Source organism: Polistes canadensis, unplaced genomic scaffold, assembly GCF_001313835.1.
Source record: "Polistes canadensis isolate GaletaPanama2010 unplaced genomic scaffold, ASM131383v1 scaffold_122, whole genome shotgun sequence".
Lineage (NCBI taxonomy): Eukaryota > Metazoa > Arthropoda > Insecta > Hymenoptera > Vespidae > Polistes > Polistes canadensis.
The window spans coordinates 105839-128584 of record NW_014569669.1 but is presented as its reverse complement, the minus strand read 5'-3'; the positions used below and the strand labels follow the sequence as shown (position 1 = coordinate 128584).

At 34.3% G+C, this 22746-nt stretch overlaps 1 protein-coding gene across 3 annotated transcripts in view; it reads right to left on the bottom strand.

Moving 5' to 3' along the window:
- The window catches only part of LOC106788034, a 28189-nt gene extending 7169 nt beyond the window's left edge, over positions 1 to 21020 (bottom strand). Inside the window, exons 1-2 of one of the 3 annotated variants that reach the window (XM_014750926.1) lie at positions 20927 to 21020; positions 18924 to 19117 (exon numbers count right to left, since the gene is read on the bottom strand). In XM_014750926.1, coding sequence (XP_014606412.1) covers positions 18924 to 19059 — 136 coding nt within the window. In that variant the 5' untranslated portion in view covers positions 19060 to 19117; positions 20927 to 21020. Of the gene's footprint in view, positions 1 to 18923; positions 19118 to 19261; positions 20906 to 20926 lie in introns of those variants that run through there. The other 2 variants (XM_014750925.1, XM_014750927.1) reach the window with 2 other exon arrangements.
- Positions 21021 to 22746: the final 1726 nt, after the last annotated feature.

Below are 22746 nucleotides of genomic sequence, written 5' to 3'. Positions count from 1 at the left end.
ATTTATTTCGTTTTGATAAACTACATTTACTCGTAAATACGCGTACCCTAATTGGAATAAATATTATAAATATAATTAATTTCTTAACGATCATATATACACGATAATCTTTAACTAGCAGAAAGATTTAGTAAAAAAATAAGAAATAATTAGATCCTTGATGTTGTGAAATCATGCGATAAAACGTTTCGAGGTAATTTAAATTGGCTCTTTTTCGAAACTTCAATACTTCTTCAAACTTTTTCTTTTCGTTTAATGTTGACGATGTTTAATAATCTATGGTCGAATTATTCCTAGATACTAGAAATAATCGTAAAAACGAATTTTACAATTAATTATATTATGTTCATCGTAGAAAAATATGTTTATTAAAATATCGCTATACAGAAAAGAATAAAAAAAAGAAAAAAACGATATAACAGTAATAGATAGATAGATAGATAAATAGATAACACGCGTTATCTCATTTGTGGTTCGTTCGAATTCGACTTATACAAGGATGCAACAGTTTCGCACAAAATTTAACACTTTTATTTTATTTCCTCTCTCTCTCTCTCTCTCTCTCTCTCTCTCTCTCTCTCTCTCTCACACTCTCACTCTCTCCCTTTATCTTTCTTTTCCACACACAGTTTACGCCTAGCCAAAACAAATAGGAGAAACTATAACAGAACGGGTAACCACTGTTAACGGTGTTATTTGTTCACTAATTAAACGACCAATAAATTCGGTGAGAGGGAAAGAGTTACGTAGAATTCGTAGCAGAGAACATTTGAGCCTCTTGCTGTGTATGTTAGCTCTTGAGCGTCAACGTATAGTACGAAAAGCGATAGGTTACGAGAGGGCAAGCAATGGAATGAGGGGTGGGGGTGGGGGGGATGGAAAAGGGTACAAGGTGAAAGGACGAGTGTGAATGTGTGCGTATATATAAGGGAAAGAGAGAGAGAGAGAGAGAGAGGTGGTCAAGTACGAGGGTAGCACGTTTATTCGTTCACTTGCCATCCTCGCGTTCCACCGATTTGCTTTCCATGCGTTCCTGTGCTTGATCCTAGCCTTTCCCTCTTGATCTTCTTTTTTTTTAGTTCGAATGCGATTGGAATCTCGTGTTCTCGTCGCCACGAGCCATTTTTTACAAACGAATCCATTCGTCGAATCCCCGCGATAGCTTATCATGATATCATCTCTCTCTCTCTCTCTCTCTCTCTCTCTCTCTCTCTCTCTCTTTCTTATTTTATCCTTCTCTTATGCATTCTCAAACCCTTCCCTTCCCTTCCCTTCTCTTCCCGTTCTCTTCCCCCTATCTTTTTTCTCTCTTTCATTCTTCTTTATTTCTCCCTTTCTTCACTGAATATTCCGATCGAGTAAAAGCGATCCTGAACTTTTTTACGTTAACTCTAATGATAGCGCTTAATCGATGGCTATTGCGTTTCGAATGCGAAAAAATACGAGAGAGAGAGAGAGAGAGAGTGAGACTACTCGATCGTACCGAATCGATTTCTCTACTATTTTCTTCCTTCTACACATTTTTATTCCCAAATGCTTTTACGAGGCAGTCAAATCGGCCGTTATTAAAGCTTATCCTTTAGCTCTCATATCTTTCCAACTATTATGTAATCGTTAATAAAGAGGTATGCGAAATTTCTATAAAATTCAGATTGATGCAATAAGTGAATGAATACGAATTAATAGAATTCTCTCTCTCTTTCTCTCTCTCTCTCTCTCTTTCTCTTTATCTCTTTTTTTCCTCTTTTTATTCAGAATGTTCATCTTTATTATTTCATCAATTTTTCTTTCTTTTTTTTAAACGTTCCAAAATATGTTCGAACAGAATCAATTTCCAGAGTTTCCAGTTGTTAATTTTCAAAGTGACGCGAACGCTTCGGGCGTCGTCAACTTCGATGAGAGAAATAGAGAAACAGAGAGAGAGAGAGAGAAAAAAAACGTCAACGCTTGAAGCATCGTCAGCTTGAGTGAGAGATAAAAAAAGAGATAGAAACATAGGGAAAGAAAGACACAGATAAAGATAAAGACAAAGATAAAAATAAAGAGAGAAAGAGAGAGAGAGAGAGAGAGAGAGAGAGGGGGGAATTTTATTGACGCAAATTGGCCGAAATTTTGTAATCGTTAGCTGCAAGGCTATGCTCGTATTCCAGCAGTTACTGGTGCCTAGTGGTTTTACGAGATGTGGGCGGGTCAGGAAGTCAAGTGGTCAGTCGCCATATCTTCTTCTTGTTTCTTGTTCATACAAAGAAGACGTCGCGGGACTCCTCGTCAAGCACTCTTTAACGCCACTCTCACACTAATGTCTCTAATATGTACGCGTACTCCACTTATTCTTCCACACAACTACTATAGACGCCAGAGCGTTATTCCTCCGCTTTGTCCTACGCAAGCACATTTTTTTTAATTCACCTAACCAGCTGCACGAGAAACGTTGTTAAAGCTCGTGCATCTTACTCTCTGACGAATAGAGAACAATATCTTATTCTTCATCTTATTCTTTTTCTTTTTCTCACTTATACTAGGAAAACCTATTAAGAGAGATTCTTTTCTTTTTTTTTTTGTTTTTAATATTTTATCTTAACATATCTGTCTGATTTACATCAAAAATTAATGTATATAATTTCATGTAATATAAATAATAATAAAATAATAATATTATAATATCATCAAATTTTTAATAGAGAGATAGAGAGAGAGAGAGAGAGAGTAATAAAGATAATATTATTTTAATATATTATTTATATGCTAAAAAAATAAACATAGAGTATATATGGATGGGTGTACGTTAGAAAAAAACAAATATCGTGTGATGTTGACTTCAAAGAACCAATAAAAGACATAGATCTTTTTGAGAAAACGTTTCGTAGGTAAGTAACTCGAACCAGTAAAATGTAAAATAATAAAAGACAATAATAAATGATATAAATTAATTTTATACTAACATCTCTTTTTGTTTAATCTTCTATAGAATTAATATAAGAATATATAAATAATAAAAATTAATTTATTCATGAACAGAGAGAATGAGAGAAAGAATAATTCTTATATCATCAAACTCTGTATGGCACGTTAATGGATTAAACATTTTATAATAAAAATCAATAGATAAGAGAGAGAGAGAGATATAGAGATAGAAATAACAATATTACATAGCTTCATATTAGTTATTTTTCCATTCCTATGTCAACACACGAATACTCTGTGCGGTATTTTAATTAAAATTAATTATTTCAATGCAGAAATTTATTCGGAAATCATACATTTTCTTCGATTCCGTTCCCGTTATTAATATTCTCGAATGCATATATGCATGTTATACATTTCCTTTCCTAATAATTTATCGCAGACGTTAAATTGGTAATGAAGCAGCGCGTTCGTACATAGATTATATTGTAATTTACGATTAAAGTACGTGCGTAAAATTTGTATCTATTGAAGTGTAAAACTCGCCTCTTATTTATACATTTTCTTTCTTTTTTCTGTCTTTTTCTTATATTTTAATATTAATTCAAGCGCGCGATAAAATCACATCGAAAATTACAATTCATCGATTAATTGTGTGTGCTTTAAATTTGATCGATTGGAGATCATTGCTCTCTCTCTCTCTCTCTCTCTCTCTCTCTTTCTCTGTCTCACTCCCTTTCTCTCTTTCGATAAATTAATTGCGTTGTATTTCATAGATTGAAACAAATAAACTTTAATTAATTAAAATAAATTATTAAGTAACTTTTGTGTTTCTCTCTCTCTCTCTCTCTCTCTCTCTCTCTCTCTTTTATTGATTGGTGGTTGGTTGACTGTAACATCTTAAAGTATTTTTCACAATTTAAAGTAGTATTGCACAGTCAAAATCATTACCCCTCATTGATTTCAATAAAGATGTTGTTATTATGGATAACAAGCGTTTATTGAAAGTTGATTGATAAATGAAAGCCGAATTAATGTATTGGCATTCCCTATTTTATTACGACTATTTAAAATACAATCGATTATTTTATTATTTGTTATTAATTAAAAATTGAATATTTTTATTAAAATTTAACACGTATATCCAATTAAATGCAAATAAAGAAGATTCTACGTGTTCAAAAAATGAATTCAATGACGGGAAACGTCAAAGAGATCCACTTTATTTGTGTATGTGCTTACGCGTATGAAAAAAAAAAAAAAAAAAAAAAAAAAAAAAAGATAGAAAGAAAAAAATATTAAGATACAAACAGAGATTGAATTATTCGATAAAAACCACGTATTTTAAATTCTTTCAATATAAAACGTGAAGAGATGAAAAAAATCATAGATTACAACGGACAACCGTTAATCCTGTGTATAAAATCGAGGTACTGTAATTGAAAAATTTCCTCTACCACAAAGATGACATATGTTTAACGTAATAAAATATTTCACGTGCTACTAGACACGTTCGTGCAAATAATATATTGAAATATAAAGAAATATGCATGTACTATATAATTTCATTGAAACGAACGAGCGGTTGGTTATCAAAGAAACGCATTCGAATGAAAAAAAAAAAAAAAGAAAAGAAAAAACGAAAAATAGAGAATAAAGGAAAGGAAAAATGAAAATGTCTAAATGGTCGAGTGAAATCGTAATCGAGTAGACGAGTAATAGAAAGGTAATGAAAGAGTACGATAAGAATGAAGGGAACGGTTGAAAGTGGTTGATGAGAAGGTAAAAGAATGATCTAAGAAAAGAGAGGAAAGTGGCTACGAGGATGAGCTCGTCCGATAATTGGTTCTCAAAGTAGCCCTTCCTCTTTTCCATCTCTTTCTTACCTTCTATCATCGGCCGTGGTATTCTACCCACGGGCTATGCATTAATTCGGAAACGATCCCGCGGGAGGAATAAGGAATGCTGTTATAAGCAAAGAGCACGTTGCAAACTAGCTCTATCTCTTTCGTTCCCTCTTCCCGCCCCACCCCCCTTCGTCCTCCCATCACCCATTTCTTACTCTTCATAGCCTTATCCTGGTACGGATAATTGCTTACGAGTTTACCCACTGCCTAGATCTCATCCAACCTCTTCTACTTCCCTTTCTTCCATACTACCACCACCACCCCTTTTCCCCCCACCACTCTCCTATCTCTTCACACTCTCTATCTATCTCTCTTTCTCTCTCTCTCTCTCTCTCTCTCTTTCGGTCCCTTTATCTCGTCGTCCTACGTGCTGCCAACAACACGTGGCTACTAGTATCACGCGTCCACCCTGTTTTGCAGATGCAGCTGTGGCTCGCGATGCAGATGCAGATGCCCCAGGGTCTCTCGAGAAATTGGCTCCTGCTCTATATCGGAGAACCTCTAATGCCTTACGCAATAATTAATTTCGATTCCATAGGACGACTGTAAAACCTATACGCTACATATATACGTTCCCATATACCTATCGAATACTAACGATGTTAAAGGTTATTCTGTAATTAGTTCATCCTTGCCCTATTGCCTCTTGAATTTTAATTAGTATGTTAAGACTCGTATGTTTCTCAGTTTCATTTAGACAAATGAAAACGTCAAGTTAATCTTAGATACTTATACAGACTTGATATCGTACCAGTTGACTTTAATCAGCTCTTTTTTTGGGAACATTTATTTCGGAATAAATAGAAACATTGCAGTTCTCTATCTTTTTCTCTCTCTATCGGTCGCTGGCTAGGTCTCTCTCACAATCAGTTACAACGTTGTTTATCGTGAAAAGTTAAACATTTCAGAGACTCCGTCACGATAGAATACACTCGGTATTATTGTCCTAGCGAAGATAATCAATGCCTGGCATCCTCCTTCGGTCCATTATGAAATTGCTTTTCTCCTCTTTTAGTTATCACCAAGCTACACGAGACTCGGAACTTTCAGGTACCGACCGCACGAGGAAAGATTAAAAATATGAAAAACGATTCTTCGTATATGTGAGCTCAAATACGTTCTTGTTGAAAAAAAGAAAAAGAAAAAAAAAATAAAGAAAATAATAAAAAAGAAGTTCTTATTAAACATGGATATTAAACGTTAAAAAAATCTCATTTTACAATGTCATTCTTAGGTAAATTTAAGAATAAATTGTATTTTAATAAACGGAAGTCTTTGCAAACATGAAGGATACGTTTTATTTCATTTGCATATCAAATAAAATGGACGGACTTTATGGTATATCTATTTTTCGAGTTTAATTCGAAAAGAAGAAGAAGAAGAAGAAGAAAAATAAAATGGAAAAAAGGAAAATATAATAATATGATAAATATTTATTGTTCTTTTTTTATATTATATTTGATTTATATTTTAATTCAATTTCGTTTACTTATAATTTAGTTCTTCTATGTGTGTTTCTTTGCGAGGATCGTAGTCGTGCACAATTGCTGGTTGCCATGGAAAGACAGTGTGGGAGGACTACTGTAATCACGACAATAGAGGAACAACTGTATCCGTTGTTCGTCGTTTCGTATAACGAGGTAGCTGATGATAGCAGTCGTTGCCATAGGATAGTAAAAAAAAAAAGAAAAAAGAAGGAAAAAAAAATTAGAAGTGGGTAGCACGGGGGCGAGAAAGAAAATAGACATATGAAATGAAAGATAAATCGGATGACTTGTGTGAGAACGTGCAAAAAACGGTTCATTTAATTATATCTTAAGATTTGCGATGGCAAAGCGTAAATATACCGATCGTAAAATTTTGTAATATTTCTAAATGTCGAGTGCGTTAGTTGCATAGCAAGTAACACTCACGCGTACTGACATTTCCATTTACGATACCGTCTCGAATTGTTGTTCTCGAATTTAATATGAAAGAATTCGCGATTATTCTTAAGATATATAATACATTTCTCGAAGAAAAACAAATACTAAAATACGTATTTTAATAGGATCATACTACGAAATAAATGTTATCCATTATATCGTAACAAAACTGTTATTCGATTTACAAAAGAAAAAATAGAAAAAGAAAAAGATCTAGTTAAGATTTAAAACGAATAGAATAAGAATAACGTTCGCATTATCCTGCTATATATTATATATTTAAATTCTCCTCTAGACCTTTGTCAAATGTTTTTGCCCACTGGCGGCCAGGCCAGTCCGTCATTTTTAATTATGTTTTCTAACCTTTTGTTTTACCTGTCTCTCCAACGGCCCCTGAACCGTCATCGGTAGGATAATGAAGTCCCATTGGTACAACCCGAATACACAATTAGTGCTTGTAATGTTGCCTCTGAAAGCAAGCGAACTAGACGATGGTGTTCTCCCTCTCAATATTCAAAACGAGAACCAACCGCGACGCAATTGTCCCTATATCTCCTTCTAACCCTACCATAACCCTGCCTGCAGCCAACTATATAGCTGAGTCCCCGTAGAGTGGCATTCACTCATCGAGTTTCCGCCGTTTTCAAATCGTTCTCTCTCTCCCTCTCTCTCTTTCACTCTCTTTTTTATTTTCTTTTTGTTTTTTATTTTTATTTTCTTCTCCATTTCTCTCTCACTCTTACACATTATTTCTCTCTCGTTCTAACATTCGAAGATTATCCTCTGATGCACGCGAAGATTTTTCTGAGAGAGGATATATAAAGAGATAAGCGATTTAACCACTTAATTCACTCTATGTCCCTTTTTCTCGTCCTCTCTCTCTCTCTTTCTTTCTTTCTTTCTTTCTTTCTTTCTTTCTCCCTCTCCCCCTCCTTCCTTCCTTTTTTACTCTCCCTCTCATACACTCACGCGTTATACGAAAGAATTATATCACGTCCGTGCCTTTTGGTTACGTTCGTTTTACCAAGAATGGCCTTTTATCGCCACAGAAATGTATGGCTGATATATTTATGAGATCGGATAAAACGGATTTTTTATGGGAGCTGGATGTCCGTTTAAAGAATTTCCTCGGCAGGTTAGGGGGAAAACGGTTATCGATATGCGATTATTTTATTGGCCCCGTTTCTTATTCTTCTTATTCTTATTCTTCCTCTTATTTTGTAGTAGCTTTACTACAAAGATTAATATGATTTATTATCCTAATGTAAAATGATGTACACGCTGGTCGATTTGATTAAAAAAAAAAACAAAAGAAAAGAAGAGAAAAGAAAAAAGTTACAATTTCTTTTTTACCCTGGAACGATTGGAAAACGAACGTTACGAAATTTGAAATAAAATTTTTATGACGGGAGAAAAATAGGAATGTAAAATAAATAAGAAGAAAAAAGTAGAAAAAAGTAAAGTAGAAAATGAGTTTCTATCTCCATGAAACGGACACTTGGGTGGTGATACCACGAAAGGTTGAAAGTGTCAAGCTACTCAAGAAATCCAAGGTACTAAATCTAGATTCGATCTTCGGCGTTAGGACGAGACTCTAGATGCAGAAGGTTTTCTATGTCCGTAAAGAGGATATCAAGAGTGTCGATAGCTATCCCTGATTCATCACTTTTCAAATCGACCATCTCACCCTTTTTTCGGACTCTTCTTGTCTTTCTTTTTTTTTTCTTTTTTTTTCGTTTTTTTTCCCCTATTCTTCTTTTCCTTTTTCTTCGACATTTTTCCTAGGACCAATTGCTTTGGTAAAGTGAAATCGATCCGTACGAAACTACGAAATCCATTTGGAAAATAAATTCGAATTCGATTCTACGAAGAAATATGGCATATTTGAACGGTTACAGTGGTATCGGTTCGGAAGAATTTTTAATCTTGACTTTATGACCATTCTCCATGAATTTTTCCTATGCAAGATCGTATTGGCGAAAGACAGGAAACTTTTTTGGTCAAAACTTATTTTCAAGATAACACTCCGTCGAGAAACTTTAGTATGCGTGAAAATCCAATTAAAGAGATTTCACGAGTACTTTCTCGATGAACAACTGTTACATCAAATTATTGAGAATAATACAATTTTATAATTACGTTATACATATTAATATAACCGTGAGATATATTTCATTAAAATACACGTAATAAATACGATCTCTTATTCGAGTTTATAAGATTTTTATAATCAACACTTACAATTTCATCTATATACTTGCATGTGTATATATCCATGGTAAATTAAAAAATAAATATAAAATAAAAGTTGAATAATATCCAAAAATATATATTTCTCTGTTTTATATAAGAATTTAAAAGTTTTTCATTACAAGAGGAAATATCAATTATTTCAAATTTACGGTTAGAACGGATACGAATACTCCCATGATTTACACATATATATATATATATTTTTGAGCAAACAATCAACATTTTTATCATTACAAGGACTACAAGAATAATATAGATGATTTCTTTTGTCCCAAAAACATTTTTTTTCGTCATATATACATCCACATATCATAACATACGTGGAACAAAAATTGAAAAGGCACAAATTCATAAAAATAGTTTGGTGGCTGGATTCGAAAACAGTACCACAATGAGAAAGGACGAGTATTATTTCGAATAACAAACGTATCGTTTAGATTGAAATTACTGTTTGGAGATATTCGTCAAATAATATAGGGGGAGTGTGTAAAGTAACGAGACGACATAAATAACGAATCTTAAAATCAAACAATTATTGTAAGAGGGCTTAAACAGAAGATAAAAGAAAAATGAAAGAAAAGAAAAACAAATATGAATCGATCTTAATCGAAATTCGCGAGATCAGTTTGAGTCTCGCAAGTATTCGTGAAATTTTCGGGACGATTTTTTCTTTTCTTTTTATTTCGTAGTTAAAGGCAACGACCCCTGCATTCAGGCTGGAATAATTGACATTAATGAATCGGGTTGAAACCAGCACGGATCTTATAAACTAACGAGCCCAGTAGCCGCGACAGGGTTCGAAAGGGCAAAAGAAAGAGAAAGAGAGAGAAAAAAAAAAAAGAAGAAAAAGAAAAAGACAACGACGAAGTGGCCATGGTATTGTCCCACGACTTTGACTCCGACGTTAACGAGCGCGTACAAACATTGAACCAGCGAACGCGCTTTAACCTTTAAAATTTCTTCTTCTTTCTTTTTTTATTTTTTATTTTCTTCGCCATTTCTTTCCGACCCTCGAGATGGTTCTCTTGTCCAAGAACCTTTTTTCCCATTCTTTTTTTTTTGTGCCCCTTACCCACACACAATCCTGCTTCTCATTTAGATTTCTTACGTCAGACGAAAACGTATCGTTCGAAAAAGCTTGTTAATTATGACAATTACATAATCCCAAGACAATCAATTTATTTTAAGTCCCTGTTATAAAGTATCGCGTATGTTTTCATAACAAACAAACAAAAGTAAAGGAACGAAACACACTCGAACAAGAAAAACTTGTTCAATAAAAGATTCCCTATTATTTTCCCTGTCTACTTTTTTTCACTCACAATCAGTATTTTCTCATTTAATTTTTAAAAAAGCAAACCCTATCACTTTGTTCCTTTATTTTATTCGACGTGAGTTTAATAAGAAAAAGGAAAAAAAGAATAGAAAACAAATTAAATACTTTTAATTTTCGCAGTAGGTACGAACAAATCCGTTGCGATCCGAGAGAAATAATTTCCACCGTTTTAAACGATATCATTGAAAGAACAAAAAACCTGTTCTTCCATTTTTGCTTGTAAAAATTGTACAAGAAATAACAACGACGATAGAAAAAGAAAAAAAAACAAACAAATAAATAAATAAATAAATAAATAAATAAATAAATAGAAAAAGAAAAGAGGACGAATATAAATGAGCCGTTTGATGATATTTATTTCGTGTCAGGAAAATGATTGATAGCTAAGAATTTCGATGACTCTGCTTCTTTTTCTTTTTTTTTTTTTTTTTTCTAAGGAACCAGGGATAAGGGATGAAAGGGACTTTGGGTGGAAACGAACGGTCCAAGTTAGACAGCAAATCGAACTAACAATGTCGATCGATGAAAAAGCTCTCGCTTTACGCTTCATTGTCCGCGGATTCATCGGTGACAAATTACAAATTGGCGATTGTATGAATGCAGACAGGGAGAAAGAGAGAGAAAGAGAAAGAGAAAGAAAGGGCAAGTTAAGAAGGAAGGAAGAGTGGTCCAAGTCGAAAACTAGAAGAACAGATTTCTGGAGTGGGGGTTCGCCATTCCCTCCTGAAATCAATCTTGTTCTTTCACAAAAAATTAAAAATAATCTACGAGATAGGAATCGAACGTAGAATCGAACGTGATTGTTTCTTCATTGTTAACCGATAGGTACGTATACGCAGGTATTCGTTTTGATAATTGAAAGATAAATCGAAGGATAATAATCCCGCAGTTATCTTGTCTCTGATTACGTTTTTATCTTTGAACTATTTTTGCAAAGACTAATGATAATAACCAATTTTTTTTTATTCTTTTTCTATCGCTTTCCTCTCTTTTGTTCATTATTTTTTTCTGAAATTGAAATCTTTCTCTAGTTTTTCTTGTTTTTTTTTTCGTTTTATCCATTAGTCTCTCTCTCTTTGTCTTTCTTTTTCTTTCTTATACAAACTTTATACATAAATATGAATTCGCTGTAGAGAAGAATGATCCTCAACGAAGAGAAATAAATAGAAGCACATATGTCGGTGCATCATGCTTTCGGAAAGTATCATTAACGCACCGACGATCGAGGTCAAAAGCTTGCGTGCATGTCACGCGTGTTCGCGCACGTGCACGCACACATCTACATTTACGTATAAATCTACGCATTCACGTACGAATAATCGTTTGTTCATCGTCCTCTTGTATTTGTATATGTGTACGCGCGCGTCTGTATGCGTGCGTTTGCAACAACCTTTATAAACCCAATAAGAGAATATATATATATATATATATATATATGCGACCAGAACAATGACTCTGGACTTCATTTCTTCTTTTTTTCCTTTTTTTTTTATTTTCCTTTTTTCTTTATTTTTACCTGTCATTCGCAATACATATAATTCGAATAATGTTAAATATAAAACGGAGATATATTTTATCGACTGAAATGATCGACGATCGTAACTCGAGAGAGAGAGAGAGAGAGAGAGAGTCACGTTCTAAATTATTTTCATTTAAATATTATCGAAAGTTGTTTGAAACAAATTTGCGACGAATTAGTATTCTAGTTTATTACGAATCGCAAAAAAAAGAAATAAAATTGACGATGAATACAACAAAATTAAAAAATAAAATGTGTTAATTATAAACTCAACACATTATTAACATATAATATTCTACGGTTATTTTTATCTTAAAACTTAATAAAATATTTTGCACAAAAATAAAGAAAGGGTATAAGAAATAAGTTTCTTAAGCGTGGAGTTTGTCACTGATTGACAATGAACGAAAATCACTGATCGTGAGAGAAAAAAAACCGACGTTGCAAACGGATTCAACAGAAGATCAGTATTTCAAAGGAAGATTACGAATAGTTGCAAAGTTATTTGGGAATTATTTTCAAGCGGGATAGATTAACAGAAATAGAGAGAGAGAGAGATAAAGAGAGAGTGAGTGAGAATGAGATATCGAGAGAATGCTCGTTGATAGAAGGCAAATGGTCGGATTAACGTCAGCCATCGTTCATGCCAGTTTCCCGAAACGCGATACGCGGTAAACGTGACAACGATCTGAAGGGGCCTTATGTTAAAGGTCGAGCCAGCAAACACGAGATCGACAGTCGAAAGTGGTCCTCGAATGAGACGGACCTCTCCCGGGGTTTCCTCGTTTTCTCTATTGTTTCTGCGAACGACATCGAGCACGCGTCGGTAAATAATAAATTCGTCCTGTCGAGTTTCCTCGTTCCTCTCTCTTCCTTCCTTCCTTCCTTCCTTCCTTCCTTCCTTCATTCCTTCGTTCTCTTATTTTCTCTATAATATGTGCGTCAACAATACTAAATGAGAGAGAGAGAGAGAGAGAGAGAGTAGACGACAAACGTGGAAAGGGGAAAGAAACGCATCGAATGAAGAGGAACACACAAACCATTTTCAAAGACGGGAATATATGTTTTTTTTATTATCTACGATTATTATTATTATTATTAATCATCTACCAACAATGTCGATTACATCGAGAGAAAAAACTCGGTATAAATATCGAGCCACGTTTTCTTCTTTCAATTCCTTTTTTTTAATATTTATTTCCCATATATATTATAATTTTTCTTTTTATTTATTTATTATTTTTCTTATTAATACGTCAGGGTTGTCGAAGTAAAAGAAAAAGAAGATAAAGAGAGATAGACATTTTTGAAAAGGTCATTACGAATTATCTCGTTTGAATATTTCAATAATAATTTGATCCAGGACGTCGAGCATCAAACCCATACGATATTGATTGTACATCCGTTAAATGAAAACGTCTGTAATCGGTACATGGCATATATCAAGACTTACCAGAGAAGTAATTAATGTTAGCATGAACAATCCAGTTCCATTTGATATATATATATATATATTCTCTCTCTTTCACACAAATATTTATATAAATAATTTTTTTTTTTTTTTTGAAAGATTATGAATCTCGAATATATATAAATTAGTTTCTCTAGAGTTAATATTTTTATTTAAATTGTAAAATATAAGATATCTAGTTTAAAACGTGAATTATATCTGTAGATCTACGTGTCTATGTATACATATGAAATATTTTTATATCCCGTATGTCCATGAAAAATATCAGAAATTCTTTCAACGGGATACTTTTCGTCGAATTTATGTATCAAAATACTTAACCATATTTCCTGACCATCTCTCTATATGTTAATACTTCGGTTATAGAGATAGGAGAGTAAAGTTTCGTTTTGGTATCTAACGTAACATGGACTAACATAAACAAACGAGTATCTCTTGTAACGTGTTTTCTTGTCATCTCACAAAAGTTCACCAGACGACAGCTAATTTGCATAACAGGGACGTGCAATAATCCCCATAACTTACAGAAGTTTACATTGAGAAGGTAACGTACGTGTCCCACGTGGCACGAATATGAACTATCGAATCCAAAAAATGTTGCGGCGTTGCGTTTAACCGCTTAACATAACGTTGACATTAATTAAGATCGAGGAGAGGGGGAAAATGAGGTAACAAAGAAAACTACAAAAAGAGTGAAATTATCTCGAGGATCGGATTTAACGACAATGACTACTTAAAATACTGACACACATTCAATTTACTTGTCAATAATATGCATAAACATATATACATAAAGAATCAAAAAGAGAATAGCTAATGAGCAAATTACGTAATATAAAAATATAACAACGTGACCAATTAATTGAAACAAAGATATTGATACAAAGAACTAGCGTAATTACTTTAGAGAACATAAAAGAGTTATCGTTGTGGGTAATTGATCTCATGTATGAAGCTCGATAAATGAACAAGTCGAACGAAATCTCGAATAACAACAAAAACATGCATGTGTACATATATATATATACGAGGTATCATGCATACCTTTCGTCTTTCTTCTCTCCTTTCTCTCTCTCTCTCTCTCTCTCTCTCCCATTCTCCATTTCCTCTATAACTCAACAATAATTTCAGTATCGGTCTGCACGCAGCTATTATGAGTCCTATTGTTAGTCCTAACCATTGTCACAGAGCTACTCGCGTGCGACCACCAAGTTACTACCTCAGTACATTGTAAATCTGATTGTGAACGTAGTACAAGCTTATATGAAATTAATATTAGAGTAAGGAGATAGACTAATTGATATTTACGCGTACACGCGTTATATTATTTAATTTTATATAATATAACAAGAATAACTTTTGAGATAGAGAAAAAAATTGTCAAAGAATTACGCAATAATAATAAAAATAAAATAAAACAGGAAAAATGATCAACTATCATCTTTTTCTTTCTCTCTCTCTCTCTCCCTCTCTCTCTCTTTTTCTTTTCTGTTTTATACATATTTATATATGATAACATAGAGAATAAAATATGAAATCTCAAGGAACCACGATTCATATTCGAAAAGAATGTCAAGGAGAGACGAATCAAAGCACAAGAAAGACACCACGGGATAAGAATCATTGAAATACCTAGAGGCGATTGGATGTAGGAAGAGAAGAAGAAGGAAAACGTTATCCATCTTATTGCCATGGCGTATCTGATCATTTCCCTTATTTCTACGTGTTTACGTATGAAAATGATGCACTCGAGGAAATAGAAGGAGAGAAATATCCCGAAACACGCGGCGAAATGGGCTACGAAAGGGAATGAAATGGAGGTGATGGAGGTTTGGTGACAGGTAGGGAAATGGGTGCACACACGTTGAGACAGATCGCATCTTGGCTAGGATTACCCTTTCTCTCTTCCTCTCTCTCTCTCTCTCTCTTGCTAACCCTTTCCTCTTGCATCCAAACACCCCATTCTCTCTCTCTCTCTCTTTCCTTCTCTCTCTGTCCGTATGTCTGTCTGTCTGTCTTTTCAGAGCTACATTTCGAAGGTAGACTCCAAACCATCATACGTGTGCATACATTCGTTATCGCGGTATTGTCGCGCATAGCTATAATCCACGCATAGTCACGAACGCTTTGCATGCAGTAAGGTCTACCTTCCTACGAATGGATAGTAGATTACACGCGTCGTGCGATATTTCCTCTTACTCTAGTTTCATCCTTCGTTCTCTCTTCTCTAGATAAACCGTAGTATGTAGCTTTCGGGCACGGAACGACACTTGGATCCTGTTTACGCGAGATAGGATGCGAGCCGTAACGCTCGACGAACTCATGAAAAAAAAAAAAGAAGAAGAAGAACAAAATAGAGAGAGAGAGAGAGAGAGAGAGAGAGAGAGGGAGAGAAGTAGGAAAAAAACATAGTATTATCTATTATCGTAGTTGCGAAACGTTTTCCACCAATATCTGCGCATAGATGAATACGCGTCGTCTGGCTATGTACAACAGGGATGAATATTCGCTGTAGCGTATCTCCTTTGAACGATCGCGAATGAGAATTCGAATATAAACAGTAGAGAGTCACAGCTTGTTTCCCCGGTAGGACAGAAACAGATATAATATTTGTATACGCCGCGAATGTTGATGTTTAAGTTCCATTGAAATACTACTCGAAACTCTTGTTCGATAGATATATTTACTTACTCGGAAGATAGTTATTTCAATAAATGGTATATCGCTAAGCACCGTAATCTTTGAACAACTTTAATAATATCTATGGTTAACACGAAACTCGTTTATATATTAATTGAAATTTATTATTATTATTATTATAATCTAGAATTACAAAACGTTTTACTTAAAATCTTATTTGTTATTCGTATATAAATTGAATACGATAAAGGTGTTATTTTAAAATTGTAATTCGTTAATAATTAACATAATACGGAAGGGGGATTAAATAAGCTCGTCAATTATTTTATATTGGATTTATGTTAATCGATTTGTATTAATCCTATTTATTTTATTTCTAACGGAATTATAACGTGCGGTCGGCCGTTCGGCCAAATGTTGTTGCGGATTTACGCGATGTGACTGACTGTCATCGTTTAGAATTCATTTTATATTTTGTATCTATCTACGCGTGATAGAAAATTCATTTCTTTCTTTCTTTCTTTTTTTTATTATTCCATTACACGGACACTTGTGCGTATCTTTCGTATTTTATTTTATTTTTTTCTCTTTCAACGACTAATAAATATATCGATCTCTGCGTGTCCAACACACATATACATACACACAGAAACGTTAGTTATTCCATGTAACTTGTATCGTGGGTATCCGCATAGAGTTTTACTATACACAGAATAGGAAGGAAGGAAGGGTATACGCAGATGAAGTCACTTGAACTTCAATCCGTGCGATACGAGACTAGATTTTTTCTCGTTAAAAGAAGTATCAACAGAGTGCGAGATAAAAATTTGTACATTTTTGAGAATCTCACGCTCCAAAAAACACAGCGAATATACGCGCTAGAATGAAGTCTTTCATTGCGAAAAACCGTTGGCAACTATTTCAAATCGATCTAACGATCGAAAATATCTCTACCCGCGAACTAATGAAAATTAATGAAAAGAAATAAGAAAAGGAAGAAAGGGAGGAAAAATAAAAAAAAAAAAAAAGAAACTTCTGGAAAAATAAAAAAAAACAATCGAGATAAAATGTTGGAGGAATAAAAAAAAAAAACAAAAAAAAAAAGAGGAAAGAAATAATCGAAAATACATGGAGGAAAATGATGAGGTCGTCCTATCGTGAGACGTAAACGACGAGTATCACAAGAGCAAAATGGTCGATCGCCGTGTAATCGTTGCTTTTTCCTATGCGTTCCTCTACCATCAGGGATAATATCAGTCCGATAAGGGATAAATTCGCGGCTAGAATCACAAAGGGAAATGCTACAGAAATCGTGGGGCACTGATCACTGATACGAAATTAATGGTCCTCGTTCGTGAATATTCTACGTGTATTCGTACGTGTGGAGAAAGAGAGAATGAGAATACAACAAGCATAAAGCGAAAGAGAGAGAGAGAGAGAGAGAGAGAGTTTAGAGAACGCATATGGAGAATTCGGAGGCGTTGCAGAGGGCTTATGTGTGCGGATGATATTCTAATGGGCGGCAGTCCGAACAGGCCTCTCTCGCGCATTTAGTCGAATGGGGTAAAACTGCGGTTATTTGCGGTGCACTTCAATCGAATTGGCTGCCGTTTGCATAATCGCCTCTCGGATTCGCGTACACGACGACGACGACGACGGCATTCGTCAGCGTTCATGCAACTTTTCTCACGATCACTGGCCCGCAGATTTTTCCATTTCTATATATTTCCTTTCTTTTTGTCTTTTCCATCTTTCTTTCTTTCTTTCTTTCTTTCTATCTTTTTACTCTTTTTATCATTATCTATTATTGTCGATAAAACGAATGTTTCCTCAATCCTCTCTCTTTCTTTCTCTTTCTCACCGTCCCCAGACTTTTTCTCTCTTTTAAATGTCCGAAAGACAACTATTTACAAGTCTATCGCTTTTTCTGCTTCCATTATTTTCTTCCCAGCAATAGTGTGGCATCTACAATTTATGAGGAGTACTCGTTCGATACGTAGAATTCAAAGCCCCCTCTTTTCTCTTTCCTTATAAAACTTTATGTTATCCATTCGTTAATATTTTATTACATAACTTCGACTATTTCTTTTTATATATTTTTTTCTTTTTTTTTATCGTCACGATTTCTTTAAAATTCGTTCAAATAATTTGTTAAAATTTGCCCTTTTTTTTAAATACAATATACCCCTAAAAAATTACTTCGATTGATTTTAAATTTGAAAATATATTAGTACTTTGTAGAAAACGAATGAACCGTGTAATTAATTAACGCTTTTTTTTTTGTTCACCCTCTCAACTTTTATCCCGATCCCTTCGTAATTTTTCTCTTTCTTTTATATTTTTTTTTTAATTACGCAACGTACGTGTTACGAGGTATTTTTAATTTTCTAACGTATAGTACGATTTCGAAATTGATTGAATCGTTAAGTGTTCGCACGAACAATCTAAGGATATATAGGAATTTCACAAACGATACAGATGTAAATTTAATTAATTTTATTATAATATTTAAAATAACAATATTTAAAAAAAAAAAAATCAATGTAAACATTTAATCAAATGATATTTGATAGATTTGAAATCGTAAAGCTTGAACGATATTAATTCTGGAATAAATCAAAAAAAGAAATAAGAAAAAACTTTGGATTACGACTGAGTAGGATGTAATGGAGTGTGGCAAAGACGAATGTAAATGGTCTTTGAAGGTAAAAAGAGTCAAAGGGAAGAGGAAACGAAGGAGAAAAAAGTAAAAAAGAGAGAAATAAAAGAAGAAAACGAAAAAGTAGAAGCAAAAGTAGTGGAAGAAGAAGAAGAAGAAGAAGAAGAAGAAAAAGAAAAAGAAAAAGAAGAAGAAAAAGAAGAAGATAGAAGAAGATAGAAAAGGAGGACGAGAAGACGAAGGTAAAAGAAAGAAAAAATGTGTGGGAGGGAAGTTGGGATAGCCTCGACGAGATTAAAGTCGTCTCACCTGTCGTCGGTGAGGAGTAGAGTAGCACCGCCAGTAGTACCAGCTGCATTTTAGTCAGACACTTTCCGCACCTGGAGCACGATTCACCGACCGAAGTGGTGGCCCACTTGCGCACCTGCACCCTCGAGTGGTTCATCGTTCACTTGACATTTGTTCGAAGAAAAATCTACGGCGCTTTCGCGCGGACCAATTGTCTTTGAAGGAAAAAGAACAAAAAAAAAACAGCTAACCTCGGCGTACCGTATTCTCTCTCTCTCTCTCTCTCTCTCTCTCTTTCTCTCTCTCTCTCTCTTTTTCTCTCTTTCCTAATTTATAATCCGAGTAGTAATTGAACTTACTGGATTCTTTATTAAGGTTTCCCTTCTTTTGTAATTTTCACCTAGGACGATGAAACTATGAAAATTTGCAATTTTAACTTTTCTATTACGGTCACTTTTCGACCTCTTTGTCCTTATTTCCTTTTAATTTATTTCCTTGAAAGAAGACATTTTTACGATACCTTGCCGTAATTTCTAATCTTCCTTGTTAATTGAAACTATTAAATTTTCCATCACACAGTTGTCTCTCTCTCTCTCTTTCTCCTCTTTCTTTCTCTGTGAAAAAAACCCCTATACAAACTCGCGTATTTTTATCCACCGACGATTGCAAAGTTCCTTCTTCATTCTTTTTCTTCAACGAGTTGAAAAGTCTTCGTTTTCTCGTTATAATAATTGTTAAACCTAAAACTGGACTCTTTCTTGTCGCTCGTCTTCTATCATTCTCTTTCTCTCTCTCTCTCTCTCTCTGTCGTTTTTTTTTTTGGTTGTTCTCGCTGTTCCTCCTCCTCCTCCTCCTCCTCCTCTTTCTCTTCTTCACTTTGTCCTTGGGGCGCTAATTAGCACAAATTAATTATTCGCGCCATCGGAAGCGCTAACGCGATTCCTCAAACTTTTCTCGGTTTCTCTTTCGAAATATATTAACTGGCTCTTAAGCCGCGATACGAACGGAATGTTTTCCCGGTGGATTTGCGGCTTGAAGTACGTTTGCGAATACTTATAGAGTTTCCTTCGTTGATTCTCTCCGCACAACTCGCCGTTTCTGTCCAAGAGTATCGTTCTACTTATTCGTTCATCTGGTCCAATTATCGGATACTCGTCTTCGCAACTTAATACTCTCATTTCTTTTTCATTTTGTTGTTTACTCGAATCATCATACCACTATGTAATTCAACTTCCTCTATTCTTTTTTTTTTTTTCTTTTTCTACGAGAAAGTCTCCTTATTTTCTTTTTTTTATATTTATTTTTTTTATTTCTATTCCTTTTTTTTTTGTTTTTTCTTTTCAAATTATTCGCACGCGATAATCAAACATTCGCTAACCACCACTCGAACATATTTTCCTCGATGAGCTTCAATTTTCGAATCGTGACGATTAATCGAACGAGAATCAGCGAAACGAAATTCCAACAACATTTTCGAACGCGCGAAAGGTAAATAGAGAACTAGAGAGAGAGAAAGAGAGAGAGGGAGAGAGAGAGAGAGAGAGAAGAAGAGAGAGAAAGAGACGCGCGTATTTCAACGAAATTTTCCCACGTGCCACTTCCTTGCCAAGCCACGTGGTTACGATATTCATTCACGACTTTAGTCACTTCTAGACGATTATTACATCGATCTCACCCCCACTTATTTATCTCATTCCTCTTTTTTCCCTTTATCACGACCTCGTCATAATTTCTTTGATCCCTCACTTGTAAAAATGAAAAATCACGCGATCCATCATTTCAAAGCCCCTTATACTGTCGTTAAAATAAACATTCACATCACAAGCAACACATCATCTAATGAATTTCCGAACAAATTATCTCTCTCTGGATTGCAAATAATATATATATAATTTAATAAAAAGAGAAATCTTTAAAATGATATCTCTCACTTTCGAGATGATTCGAATGATAAATAATTAAATATTCGATATAATACTTCGCGTTGAGTTATCGAAAATAAATACAAAAGAAAATAAAAAAACCAATTGGTATCGACGATTCCGGTGACAAAAAAAAGAACTTTGACACATAACAAGGAACCTTTTCCATCGGCAGTTCGTAGTTAACAGAAGGCCTTGGCGGGAGCTCTACAACGAATAAGGTATTACTCCCACGCGCGCATGCTCCTCCATTCTTTGGATCATCGTCCAACACCAATCTCTCGCTTACTCCCTCTTTCCCTCTCTTTCTCTTTTACTTACTCACTCACTTCAACCCCCTCTTCATTTTCCTATGAGCTTCGCGAAGAATACTTTCGCTCTCGCTCAGTTCCACACAGTTCAACGTCTCTCGATTTGTTTTATTTTCGTTCAATTCTATTCGTCTCGATATTACCCCACCAGCATCATGCCTGCTATGAACTGCACGTGTACTTAATGTAACTCTAAGGGTGGGGTGATCCATAAATCAATTAATTCGATTAATAAACCGAAGCACCGCCATTCTCTGACTGGAGTCTTTTCGTAGGACTCCCTTTCATTCTTTCAAATTTGCTCTCATATTTTCTCTCTCTCTCTTTCTCTCTCTCTCTCTTTTTCTCTCTCATTGTAATCGAAACATTTGTTTTTTTGTCCATTTGAATCCTTCCGTTTTACGTGCGCAAAAAAATTGATCTTTTTATTTTACGTTCGCGGTTCTCTCTTTGTTTCGATTGAATCTTTTTTTCTTTTTGATTTTTTTTTTTTTTTTTTTTTTTTAAATATCGGAAGAAAAATATCATGTTCTCCCCTCCCTCCTACCCCATTTATATGGATGGAATCGAAATGGATGTGTAGAATGAAGGTAATAAAAAGTTTAAAACTTTTACCTCGACAAAATTTGTTATCATTGTTTAAAAAGATTTCCACGTTGGTGGAAAGTTTAATATGAAAAGAGGAGGAATTAAAAAAAAAAAAAAAAAAAAAAAAAAAAAAAAAAAAAAAAAAAAAAAAAAAAAAAAAAAAAAAGAAAGATAAATAAAATAAAACAAACACGAAAAAAATGGCAATTGAGAAATAGAGAAGCGCGTTTAACAAATGAAATGTTCTGAAAGAAAGGCTCACGTTATGAGGTTAAATAGGGCGTACGGAGAATGTGGTTACTATCGGGAAAGGTTGGAGGTTATTAATGGATCAAGCCTTTAATCGCAATCGTATCGTTCTGCGCGTTGAAAATTACTGCGAACGAGAACGAAATAATGGATAATGGAATATTCTTTAATGTGTAAATGAACATTTTGAGCGTTCTGGTAAATTACATTGAATTCATCATTTCTCGAGAAATTTTTTAGTAATGCACGTAAAGAGATAGAGAGAGAGAGAGAGAGAGAGAGGAAAAAGGAGAAGGAAGGAGAAAGCTTTCGCAGAGACGCTTCTAATGGTTGGTATCGTATATCGCCTGTATAACGAACGACGAAATGTAATTCTCGAGTACAATGGTAACGGTGGAAGCACGTTCGTTAATATTTACAGATATATAGGTGGTATGGTAATTCATAGAGTGAATACAGTTGGTATATTATGTTTCAATATGTGATCTGACCGATATTGCGATCGAACGTGACAACGTAAAAATGTAGTTACATTTATTTATTTCACGTTGGTGTAAAGATGAGAGCAAAATTCAATTATAACGGGGGCCTATTCATCGTTCGTTTACGTTTACTACCAGGGTCTAATTTTCCCAAAACGAGTTTTCGCGTAGTTTAATTCAATTGTGGACGTAGAACCAAACATCGATTAAACTAATCGACCCCAATAAGCTTAAACTCGTAAAACCACTTCTCCGTGCATATCCAAGATTAAATGAAATCAAGTAGAAAATT